The following is a 12998-nucleotide window of genomic DNA, read 5'->3' on the forward strand; positions in this document are numbered from 1 at the left end:
CCAGGCAGCTCCTGTAAGTGATAACTTAGCATTCTTTTGTCAGCTGGTGAGCGTAAGTCCAAATTTGGCAAGTGAAAGGGGTGGCCGAGTGTGAGCCGTGTGTCCTGGAGGACGAGGATGGATGTGTGAAGGGGGCGGTCCCCAGGCACTTGAGAACCTCCTTCCGTGCGTTCCACTCACTGACGATACCAACTCCTCTGTATGGACCCCTTGGTGCCCACAGCTCCGTATGAGATGTTTGTGCTACTCTCAGATTTTTAACTTCAGCCTTCATTTTTGCTCAGTGTATCCTCCCTTTTGTGAGCTCTTTTAAAATTAGTACTGGATGATTCCATTATAAATAGAAATGTTTTGATTATGAGGATGTAGGTAATAGGTTAATATCTGATATGAAGACTTTATTTTTTTAGTATATACTCTAAGGTCATGGGAATTGTTTAAGGTAATAATACTGTACATTATTAGTAAGGGAAAACTTTTTTTTTAAGATTTTATTCATTTATTTTTAGAGGAGAAGGGAAGGACAGAAGAACAGAAATATCAATGTATGGTTGCCTCTTGTGTGTTCCCTGCTGGGAACTGACCTGCAACCCAGGCATGTGCCCTGATTGGGAATCGAACTGCAATCCTTTGGTTCACAGGCTCGCGCTCAATCCACTGAGCTACGCCAGCCAGGACGGGAAAACTTATTTTTAAAACACAAAAACGAGAGAGGTGGTATGCAGTAATTTAGTTTTCTAAATCTCAATACATAGTACTTAGCATTTCTGTAGGGGTGTATTTATAATTTATCTTTATTTTGTAAAACTTTCACTTTTTCTTTTGTATAAATAAGTATTCCTACACATCTCCCATTTTTTCTCCCTCTTCCCAAAGACCCCCTCCCTTCAAAAAAGAAGGCTGTCATCTCTGTTTTCTGTTGTTTTGTGGTTTTTTTTGTAATTAAGATAATTGCTTGTAGCTTTGGACTGGTAACCACTAGTATTTTATAGTGTACGTCTTGTCCCCAGATACCTACTTTTCTGTGTGTTTCATACTTGTCTGCCTTCTTAGTGGTCTGAGTGTTGCCTACCTGTCATTACCCTGGTGTTTTGATCTGTTTGGACTACTGTGACAAAAATCCTGTAGACTGGTGGCTTACACAACAGCTCATTTCTCGCCGGAGGCTGGGGAGTCCAAGATCAAGGCACCGGCAGACTCCGTGTCTGGTGAAGCCTGTTCCTGGTTTGCAGATGAGCGTCTTCCCATTCTTTGCTCACGTGGCAGAAGTGGGGAGGGAGGCCTCTGGGGCTCTGTTTATAAGTACAGTAATTCCACTCATGATAGTGAGTCTTCCAAAGGCCCACTCCCACATACTGTTTACACCGGGGGTTAGAGTCGCAGCATAGGGACTTTGGAGGGATGCAAAGGCTCAGACCATAGCACTCAGGTTTCCTTCCTGTGCACCAGTTTGTGGAATCCTGTGGAGGGAGCATGATTGTTTTGATGTCTGACACTTCCTGAGTACACCTCTGAGCGTGAGCTTGCTTCTGACATGTAGTCATTCCTTCATTCGTCTTCACAGCAACCCAGCACAGTCGGTAGTAGGCAGGTGTTAAGTTTTCAATTCTCATTTTACAACAGACCCAGAATTGGCTCTGTAACTTGCCCAATATCACACAGCTAGTAGCTGGTCGAGCTGGGATTTAAATCGAGGTGGTCTGGGCCCAAGGCCTTTTCCCCCTGCCTGCCCCCCCCCCCTTAAAAAAATCCTTACCCAAGGACATTTTTTTCATTGCTTTTAGAGAAGGATCAATGTGAGAGACATTGATTGTTGCCTCTCACATGTGTCCCAACTGGGGATCAAACCCACAACCCAGGCATATCCCCTGACCAGGAAGAGAACCCACAACCTATTTGGTGTTTGGGGTGACACTCCACCCAACCAGGCCAGGGCCAGGGCCAGAGCCCACAGGCCAGGGCCATTATCCCTGATTTAGGCAATATGTGCTTTGATTGCTGTTGTCTCTTCTTCCTTTTCTCCTCATTCTATCTAATCCTTCGTTACCAGCTTCTTAGGGTTTCTTCAGTCATTCCGACTTTTTCCTAAAGTTGGTATTTGGTTTATCAATAGTGAATTGGAGGGGCTCTCAGAGTTATGCGGGAAAAACCGAGGTGAAGTGTGGTGTGTGTGCTCTCCCTTCTCCCGTTGACAGGGAGATTCTTATATGACACTCTGAAAGGTAAAAGGGTTTTGTAGAGATGCTGAAGCACAGAGTTAACAGATGAAAACTAGCTTTTATCCTACACGCTTGACTGTCGTCTCGGCCAGGCTTCCGTTGTGTGTCGTGTGTTAGAACAGCGCTTCCCAGTTTAATGTGCTGGTGGGCGCCGTAGCCTTCCTGGTCAGTGGCTGGTCTCGTTTTGGAGAACCTCATAGCCAAGATAACTCTGCTTTTTAACTTTCTAATTGCTTTTCCCCTCAACTTTTTATTTTGAAATATTTTACATATAAAGAAGTATTGAGAGACTAGTACGTTTACACACCTTAACCTGCTTCATCTCCCTCTACCTGTGTGTGTATTTCATTGATACCGAACCATTTGAAAGTTACATTCAGGTATCACAATGACATTTTATCCCTGAGCATTTCTATATGTATTTCCTCAGGACAAAGCCATCGTTGTACAAATCCATAATATCATCATCACATCCAAAAAGATAAAATGGTAGTTGTATGATATCATCCAGGATTAAACCCATATTTAGTTTCTTCAGTTATACCTCAAATATCTTTAATGTCTCCCCAGAGTCCAATCAAAATTCGCAAAGGACTTTGCTTAAGTCCTTTGAAGTTTAATCTGTTTGGTCATTCTATCTTCCTTCGAAAGCTTCGTATGATTTCAGAAAATCTCTGTCTGAGCCTGCGTGTGCGGTGCCGCGCTGTAGTTTCAGCCTCTGTCCAGTGCTGCTCACCTGACAGCTTCCCGTTTCCCTGGAGTAGGACCAGTGAAAAGGGATTCTCAGTGTTTCTCTTAAATGGTTTTCAATGGGATTTTAAAATCCTTACATTATTGTCAGTTTAATTTGAGGTTTTGGCTCACATATTTTAAGATCCGAGTGAAAACTGCTGAATGCTGAGGTTTTTCTCTTGTTTTTGATTACAGCTAATTGCTTTGATCCTAGTAGAAAGGACTGTGCTAGATCAAATGGAGTGTGTGCGTTTGCTCTTACTGCTTGACAGGGGTTTCTGATTGCATTTTGTTTCTTTGTTTTAAAGTGAATTTCTTTCTTTCTGATCTTTTGCAGAGTGAAGTAACGGGGAAACTGCTCATTCAAGGATAACAGGAGGCATTGTATTATATTTTGCCAAACTAAAGCCTTATTTATGTTTCACCCTTTCTACTTCGTCAGAAACACTGAACAGTTTTGTCTTTTCTAACCCTTGTCAGACTACTGATTTAAAGATAAAAAGCCAACTCTGTAGACACCTTCAGAGTTTAGTTTTATAATAAAAACTGTTTGAATAATTAGACCTTTACATTCCTGAAGATAAAATAAACATGTAACCTTTTATCTTATTTTGCTCAATAAAATTGTTCAGAAGATCAAAAGTGGTAAAGACAATGTAAAATTTAACATTTTAATACTGATGTTGTACACTGTTTTACTTAACATTTTGAAGAGTAACTGCCTCTGACTTCAACTTAAGAAAACACTTTTTGTTGCTAATGTAATCAGTTTTTGTAATGGCGCCAGCAAATAAAGGGATGCTTATTATTCAGACTTGTTCTAATTTCATTGAGCTTTAACAGATTTTATTAGGTCTACAGACAAGGTAATTTAGAACCCAGTTAGTAATCTCAGCCTTCCGACAAGGTGAGGTGGGCGCTGTTGCTTATCCAGCTGTCTGCGGGAGCTCACGCTGCCTGTGGCTCTGTGCGACAGGGCCCAGTCCGGAGGGGCTGGCGGGTGCCGGAGGGGCGAGGCAGGTGTGAGGGCTTCAGGCTCACCACCTGCGGCAGCCCGATGGGTTCTACCATATTTGCACTACTACTATAATCTTAAGTAATAATAGTTGACTTTTTAGTTTCCTTCTTGCCAGGCACTATGTTATAGTTTACATGTGTTATCTTTTTTGTTGTTGAAGAAAGCTTCATAAAAAAATTGGATGAAAAACTGAGCCTTTCAGGTGCGAAAAACCACTGACCAATACCCTAACGCCGTTGAGTTTTGAAGTGTTCGAGCGCCTGGCCTCCTTGTTCTTCCCGTCGCACCTCCACCTCCCTGCTTTCTGTTCTCTGTGTAAAACTTTCTTCCTTGGACGTCATTCTTGACTTGTTCCCTCACCATCTTGAAATCTGTTTAAATGGCACCTTTGTCATCACATCTTTCTCAATTGCCCAGTATCCTCATCTGCTTGTCCCCCTACCCATTTTGTCTGTGGCATTTATAGTCTGGTACATACCTGGCCACTCCTGAGCCCCCCACCAGAGAGTAAGCTCTGTGAGGGCAGGAGTCCTCTCTTTCATTCTTTGCTTTATCCCCAGCTCTGAGAAAGTGCCTGGTACTTAATTGTGCTCAAATAGTTAAATGAATGAATGGATGAAATTTATGTTATAGCTTGGAGATTTTCTAAAGTATTGCCTCTCAACCATTTCACCATAGCACACGTATCAAGTAGGATTTCTGAGGTATATGGAGCTAAAGTGAAGAGGCCAGGGAGGACTGCCCGGGACCTGGGCTTCCCCAGGCCTCACCTGGCTGCTCTCAGCAAACCACTGGGAAGTTGAGCTGAAGGCCAGACACCGTATCAGCATCTTCTCTCTCTTTTTCCTTCTCTCTGCCTGTAACGATACTTAACGTCTCTGCCACCTGAAAAAAAAAAAAACCCAGAAATCCTGTCTTCTATTTTACAACCTTTTCTTACTACTCATCTCTCCCTTCAGAGCTTAGTTCCTAAGAAGAATTGTATAGTTGTTTATTTTCAATCTCCCTCTATGTTGGATTTTTTTTAAAAAATAAAATATTTGCAAGAGACTCAGAGGACTCAGTCCAGTGTCTTGTTAATGTGTGTCCCCTTCCTCAACCTCCTAACCAAGTACACATTCATCTTTCTGCCTCTAACGTGGCAGGAAGGTCACAGCATCCCTATTCTGACAGGGGCCAGTTGTAATAGTTAATTGCCATTAGTTACATTAAAACTCTGTTCCTGTTAATTGCATCAGTTTGTCCTGCATCCACTTCAGACACCTCGGAAAAGCATATCACACTCCCGTTTGGTTATTCAGATATATCAAGGTAGCTCCATGTTCCCTCAAAGTCCCTTCTGCTCTAGGTTAAGGATTCCAGCTTCTTAGTTGCTCTGAGTGATGAAAGGCCACGCGAGCCCACTTGCCCCCATCATCCCCAACTGGCCACCTTTGCCCAGGGTGCTAAAAGATCGCTGAGGGGGAAACGGAGCATCAAAACCAGGAGGGAGCCACGAGTGTTCCCTCCTCAGTAGCTCCATTTGCCACTGTTGCAGCCAGTGGAGGTAGGGAGCCCTAAGAAAATAGATTGGGGAGAACCTATCGGGAGGAAAGTGACCAGTGCAGTTGGAAGCAGACTTGTTGCTCTCCCAAAACAGAATGGAGAGACCTGGAGGCAGGTGGTGAGGGGATGCCTATGAAGCAAGCTATAACCTTGGTGTGGCAAAACTGGCACGTCCCCCGGGGGTCAGTGACATTGTGTAAAGTATCCAGGCTTGAGCGACTTGCAGATGTTCACCCAGCAGCAGGGGGTGGTAGGATGTGCCCCAGTGGGCAGTTGCCTAGTTTGAACCAGGGCCAGATGTTTCCCGTGTGTCTTTCACCCCAGGACAGATTTCTTACGGCGGCCTGTCACTCATTGTATCTTCCCTAGATGGCATGTATAGGAAAAGAAGTGACCACGAGGAAAGGGCTGTAGTTGCATCCTCAACTGAGTAAAGAGCTGTTTGTCCCTTTCTTATTTCATTTTCTGCATCCCAGAGAAGGGAGGGCAAGTGAGTCAAAGAACAGACTCTAAGGCCAGTTAGTCAAGCCTGAACTGGGGGGAGGTGGGAGATGGGTTCTTAAACTGGGCTGGGCCGGACTGATAGTAACCAAAGTTACAGGGCAGCTGTGCGATCTGCTCAGGATGTGCTTCAGAGGGCGGTGCTGCGGAGTGTGGTCGGGGAGCATGGTGGGTAAAATGAGACCAAGTCCAGGCTGTTCTGCCAACTGGCTGACAGGTTTTTCTGTTTTTTTCTTGACTTGATTTTTGTCATGTTTTCATTGAAAATAGGGCCATTTCACATTCACTGGTGGAATACTATAAGCTAACACATGTCACTTATATAACATCACATGCCAGATATTTTTTAAGCACTTTACTTACGTTAACTAGTTCTCACCAAAATTGATTGGGATTACCTTTAGCATCATCTCCTTTTTGTAGCTTAAGGACACAGGCATAGGAAATAATTTTACTGTCCAAGGTCTCATAGCTACGAAGAGGAGGGAGGATCCCAGTTTCCAACTTAAGCTCCCTGGCTTGACTCACATTCATATATTGAATATATAGTCACATAATTATATATGTATAGTCTTATTATTAAAAAACTACTGTATAGTTAAATTTTTTTCTTGTTTCATTTTAGAGAGGAAGGAATAGACGTGAGAGAGAAACATCACTCTGTTGTTCCACTTATTTATGCATTCTTTGCTTGTATGTGTCCTGAGGATCAAACCCACAACCTGGGTATAAAACACTAACCAACTGAGCTACATGGCTAGGACTGTATAGTTTTCCTTCCCTGCAGCTCAAGATGTTAGTGTATCTTCTCATTTTCTCCTGGTCTTACTTTCCAAGGGATTGTCAACCTCAGTGGTTCTCAAAGTGTGGTCAGTGCCCTAAGCATCCCCAAGATCCCACTAGAGGAGTCAGCAAGGTCAAACTACTCTCACTGTGTTGTTTGCCTTTTTCTGCTGATGGTGCTAAAGCAATGTGGGTGAAGTCACTGGTGCTTCAGCAAAAATCAAAACGGTGGTTCCAAACTGTATTAGTGGTTACTGCATTGTCACTACTACTCACTTGCAGTGAAAACAATACAGGATTCACTTAAGAATGTCTCTTGTGATGAGCTCAGTAGTGATATTAATGAAAATGAGTTTAGGGTATGTATAATGGAATGTGTCCACATTTGGAAGATCTGGATAACTCAGTGAATGAATACGTCAATGCACAGTGTTGCACAATTGCACAAAGAATCATGCATGGGTAAAAGATCCACTGAAAAGAAGTACAAATTGGTAGTTACACAATAGCCATGGGGATGTAAATTAGTATAAAAAAGGGAGAAGCCAAAGAACCCATATACGGGAACGATGGGTATGAACAAAATTGTGGGGATTGCCTGAGGGAGTCGGGGGTGCTGGGACAACTGTCATAGCGTAGTCAATAACATGTAATTTTTTAAAAATCCAGTGAAAGAAGATCAAGGTAAACTAACGAAATATAATGTACCTCATGCAAAAAAATTATTGATAAGAATTCTGATTCCATGGTGTAATTAATCTTGAAGAAATCACCACATATTGAGTTTTGCTGTAGTATCAAAGAATGTCCACAATTATCTGAAATGATTACTTTTATGTTTTCCAATGACACATCTGTATGAGGCCAAAGTTTCTTCATACACTTTAACCAGAACAACTTATTACAACAGATGGACTGCAGAGCAATTATCTCCTATTAAGCCAGACATTAAAGAGATTTGCAAGTATGTAAGGCAATGCCAATCTTCTCACTACATCTTTTTGGTTAATTTGTTTGAAAAACAACGTTATGTTTCACAAAAACATGTGCATTGTTGAAAGCTGAAACCAAATGCAGGTTTAGCTGCTTGCCTCTCCAAAGCCAATACGTGCAAGCAGGTGCTGGTGTAAGGGCAGGGTTTATTCAAGTGCCGGCCACCTAAGAAGGTGGGGGACTCTTGGCCCAAAGCCCGTTTTACCATCTCAGTACAGGCAGAGGTTTTTGTAAGGAGGGAGAGGGAAGCAGAACACAGATCAAAAGGGAGGGGTTGGCAAGTTCTCTGCGTGCAGCCCAGACCAGCACAGTCTGTTCTGATGGGGATCCTGAAACCAATCGCGTGACGGTCTCGCGTGCGTCCCTCTGGCTTCACGGTTGAAGATCAGCGAACCTCCCAGAGCTGGGATGCCCAAGGTCAGGGTCTGCTGCTTTTGAAGTTTGCTCCTAGGATTCTTATGCAGACATGCTGTTTATCTATGAGCTACATGTTAGCCTGTCAGTCAGCATTTGCAGAGACCATGTCAGGAAATGGTGGGGTAGACTACATTATGTTGGTGTTTTAAAATAAGTGAACATTTAATGTTTTTCTTGAGTTTAATTTTTTGTACATTGAATATTGATAGAAATAACAAAGACAAGAGCTATTTAAAAGTATAAGGGCTATACAATGGAATATTAGCCATAAGAAAGAATGAAATCTTAACATTTTGCTCCAACGTGGATGGACCTTGATGATATTGTGCTAATAAAAATTAGTTAAAGACATACTGTTACCAAACAAGGGTCCGAGGGGGGGGGGCAATACTTGGCCCACCCAGGGATGCCAAAAACTGCTTCAGAAAACAGGGGCCCCTCCCAAGGACAGTATACTAATATCTATTGGGCTCTTCTGTCCGCCGCCAATTGGAAAGACATCTCTCAATGCCAGAGATTTGTGAAAAGGAAACAAAATGTTTATTTAATGCTATTCAGGCCTAATGCCTTCCTTAAAATATTAAAGTCTTTAAGGGTATACACCTACACACACACACACACACACACACACAGCGCGCCCTTCTCCCACTGTCCCAACTCCGGGTACTGTAAATCAGGAAAAGAGCACACGTCCGTTTTTTCAGGTCGCTGGCACTGTGAGCTGTGTCGCCTGCCTGTCCAGGCAGGATCTCNTGTTTTTAACCACCACTCATAGATTGATGACTTGTAACCCGAGTCTCCCCAAAGTGTCGGAATCAGACACACACCTGCTGTTAGACATTCCCTTCCAGATGTCGCATAGGCACCGCGTATTCAGCATGGCCACAGTTGCACTCCACAGGTCCTTCCTTCTGCCCTGCTCCTCTCTGTTCCGATGATAGTGACCTAAGCCTTCCTTGACTCCTTCTCCTCCCTCACCGCCCACATCCCACCAGTCACCATGTCCTGCCAAGGTGACCAAAAAGCTCATGACCTTGTGCCTGCCTTTTTACATAACCTGTTGTTTTTGCTTCTGGGTTACCTTCTTATTTCCCCCCCCCCCCCCCCACCGGGCTGCACCCTTTGTCAATTTCACACGATTTTACTCATGTGGATTCTAGAAAACAAATGAACAAACAGACTCGTAGGTATAGAGAACAAACTGGTGATTGTCAGAGGGGAGTCGGAGGGATGGGTGAAATAGAAGAAGGTTACCGAGACGCACAAACTTCAGGTTATGGAGTAAGGCAGTCACAGGGCTGCAGTGCGCCGCCTAGGGAGTGCAGTCATTGTGTGGTAACCTTCCCGGTGACAGGAATGCCAGACAGGATGGCCGCCTTGTGGGTGTACAGATGTCAAATCCCGTGCTGTACACCTGCAGCCAATAAAATACTGTATGCCAATGGCACTTCAATTAAAAAAAAAAAAGTGAAAGGAGTCCTGAGATAAAAAAATTTGAGAGCTACTGGTCTAGAGTGTTTATTCCAACAGTTTTTAATGTACTGGGCAATGCTGTGGGAACTTTCTTTTGTCATGTTTTGTTTCATGTTTATTTTGCTTATGTTTTTATCTTTTTCTTTGGATTTATTTTGTTACTTTGCCAGTTTCTTGTCTTCAATTTTATTCATTTTTCTTTTTTATTTTTCAAATATCATGACATTATTTTAATGTCAATGTTTTATTTATAGCCAAAACCAATTTATTATCTTTTAACATTCCTGAATATAAAGAAGCCAAATCAACAATAGTTTCACATACCCCTCTGAGTTTATCTCATTTTCAAATCATAGCGTTTCCAGACTTGACATTTTCATGAACTAGTAATGCATGCATAATTTTAAAGTTATTTTCATTACTAAAATTGTTACAGGTACAACGTTCATGTGCCTGGTGCTTCAAAAGAAAGGCTGTTATCCGGCACATTAGGGTTTTGGAGTAAGGTAAGGTTTATCGATGGAGAAGATGGGAGAAGTAGTTCTCAAATCCATATTCAGAGAGCTGAAAATTCAGGCATTTTATATATCACAGGGAGGGAGTGTTACTCCCAGGACTTAGATAATTATTAATTACTAAGAAAGGGGAGCAAGGGGAACTAGACATTAAGCTTAATAAACTGGGGAGCTCAAGCCTATTTGCTTCCCCAGGAAACTACCGATTTCCACTCTCCAGGGGACTGCAGCATTGTGCTCTGCCAAGGGGATTACCACTCCTCCCTTCCCCCCTCTGGTACAGATTCTGGGGGGAGGGGAGGTGCTGTACCATAGCAGCCTGCCAGTCTAAGCAGGGGGTGTCAGCCTATCACAATCCTGTAAAAGCTTGGCAAGTTGATCAGTTCTTTTGCAAAAGCACCTGGCTTGTCCCAAGCCCAAACTTACATGATTTCAGGGGAACAAAGAAACACCTCTCTGTCTCTCTTCCTCTCTCTGTCTTTTGCCTGGGTGACCTGTATTCACTTGGAGCAGGTGCCCGTTCCCTCCATGACCAAGTGGCCTTAGCTGTGTGGCTGATGCTGTTTGGACAACACGTGCAGGCTCCTGAACACCGCAACACAGCAGTGGACTGCAGCTGGAAACACACTAAGCCAGCCAGATGCTGGACTGGACCGGACCGTAATAGGGAGCAGGCACTCTGGGCAGTGGCCTTTATACTGGTCCTACTGAAGTTAAGACAAGAGTTTCTCCATGGTGAGATGGATGGAGATAGGGCATTTGGAAGTCAGGAGGAAAACCTTAATTTTACACATTGATAAAGTTTACCTCAGAGCCCCATCCTTCTGTGCCGGTCTCAGGCAATTCTTTTTCTCATGATACCACAAGAACTTGTCTCCCACTGATGACAGGAGGATGGATGAGGCAAAGAGGTGGATGGAGGTGGTAGACAGCTGGGCACCAAAAAGCAGTCTAAGGTAAAACGTAAAACTTCTAAACCCCTTTGTCCTTGATTGACCCTGCTGATCTCGAGCTCTGCAGTTCTTTGTGTTTCCCTAGCTCTTCTGACAAAGTGGCTGCTCAACCCTGAAGCAGAATTCCTCTCATTAATTAGCATATTCATAGCAGAGCTATTGGCCCAAAGGCCATTAGATAGAGGGAGCATTTCTCTGTTAAAATTTCCCACTTTTTGTTAATCTCTCAATCTTGAGGAAAATAAGGCGGTTGGATTTTACAATCTCATATGTCCACCTCTTTCACCATGGTCCCTGAGCCTCAGAGAGGGCATTGTACTTGTTCAATGTATAAGCAGAGACCACAGCTTCTTTCAGTGGTAGAAGAAGCAGTAGGCCAGGATACCTGTACCTAAGTAATGATCACAGCAAACCTAATGCCAATCTCCGAGTCTGTACGGCTGCCTGCCAGTCAAGAAGACCTCCAGGTGAAAGGGTCAGAACATCATTTTTGCTGGTAGGGAGGCAGACAGTGATAATCTGACAGGACTACCCATGGCTGCAGCCCAGCTGTCCTTGATGATGTCACCAGGTGCTCAAGCAAGCTCTCCGAATGGCTTACACAGCATCAGTCCCTGAAAACTTCCAAGTATGAGCTGTTCTGATCATTTCTCTGAGGTGTACGTTATATCATGTAGCTGCAGCCTGCAACTGCAAGGCTCAGAAAAAGAGTTTTAGTTCTCAATTCCAAGGCAAAGGATGGAGGAAAAATGAAATACTAGTCAGGATCCAGTCCAGTCCACTGGTGAAAACTAAAATTTAAAAGAAAGTCACCAGATTAGAATCTAATAAATATCCAATTGTACATTATAGTTTCTATTGAAACAAATTTTTCTCTCTAAAACCCCCTGATTTTATCAGATAGACAAGACTAATACATTGCATAAGTTCAGTTTCAATAAATTTGGCCTGTTATTTGCCTATGACAAGAATAGCAATTGAGCATATAAACTCTTTTAAACCTGCTCTGCTGTAATTTCATTAGGAATCTCCAGACCGAGCTTTAATTAGCCTCTCAGGGCTCAGAAGCCAAATTACATACATCTTTGCCTGCAATACCTTCAGATTGGTTGACTTACTCAGGTTCCTGAGGTCCCCCCAAATGTCTTGAGGTTCTTTCTTTGCCATTTCCCAGAAAAGCAACCTTTATTCCCTTCCTGGAAAGACTGCTGTGAACCATGTAAGCAAGGTACCAGGTCATTTCTCAAAGAGGCTTTTATTGACCTCCAAAGTCAACCTTCATTCCTTAGAGCTTTCCTGGCAGTATTCAGAATCTGTGCATGTCTCTTTCATACATGACATTCCAGTCAAAGCCTCATCAAGAGTTTCTAATTATGTCTCCCACAGGTAGCTGACTGAAGTTCAAAGACATTTCCTTACTCCAGACGCTACATGTGCCAAGGGTGAGTGGTATCCCAAAATGATTCACGTATTTCCCATTCTTATTTTTTTGTTAAATTCCTTTGAGGGTGTAAGTTTACCTCTGGATTCTTTGTATCCCACAGATTTTATTATGTAGAGATTTTTGTTGTCTTTCATTTCAAACATCCAGAAAATCATGGAAAATAGAAAAATTATAGTGTACAGTATCAAATATTAACATTTTTCATATTTTCCTGAGTTATTTTTAGTAAAAAAAAATAGGTGCAGTCGAGCATCTCACATATACTTTTCTGATCCCATCCCTTCTTCTCCATTTGTGGCCACTGTGCTGAAGACGCTGTTGAGCACTTAATTTTGTGTTGTTACACAGTTAATACATATGCACTATCCAGAAACAACATGTGATAGAATTCTACATGTTTTCAAA

The 12998-nt window shown here is 42.8% G+C and overlaps 1 protein-coding gene across 8 annotated transcripts in view; it reads left to right on the forward strand.

The window, feature by feature from the left end:
• The window catches only part of KTN1 (kinectin 1), a 111284-nt gene extending 107519 nt beyond the window's left edge, over positions 1 to 3765 (forward strand). For all 8 annotated transcript variants that reach the window (XM_037054360.1, XM_037054366.1, XM_037054358.1 and 5 more), the window contains one exon: positions 3289 to 3765. In XM_037054360.1, coding sequence (XP_036910255.1) covers positions 3289 to 3293 — 5 coding nt within the window. In that variant the 3' untranslated portion in view covers positions 3294 to 3765. The remainder of the gene's footprint in view (positions 1 to 3288) is intronic.
• The last annotated feature ends 9233 nt before the right edge of the window (positions 3766 to 12998 follow it).

Source organism: Sturnira hondurensis, unplaced genomic scaffold (genome assembly GCF_014824575.4).
Source record: "Sturnira hondurensis isolate 20B ecotype Veracruz unplaced genomic scaffold, ASM1482457v3 Scaffold0008196, whole genome shotgun sequence".
In the NCBI taxonomy this organism is placed as follows: Eukaryota; Metazoa; Chordata; class Mammalia; order Chiroptera; family Phyllostomidae; genus Sturnira; species Sturnira hondurensis.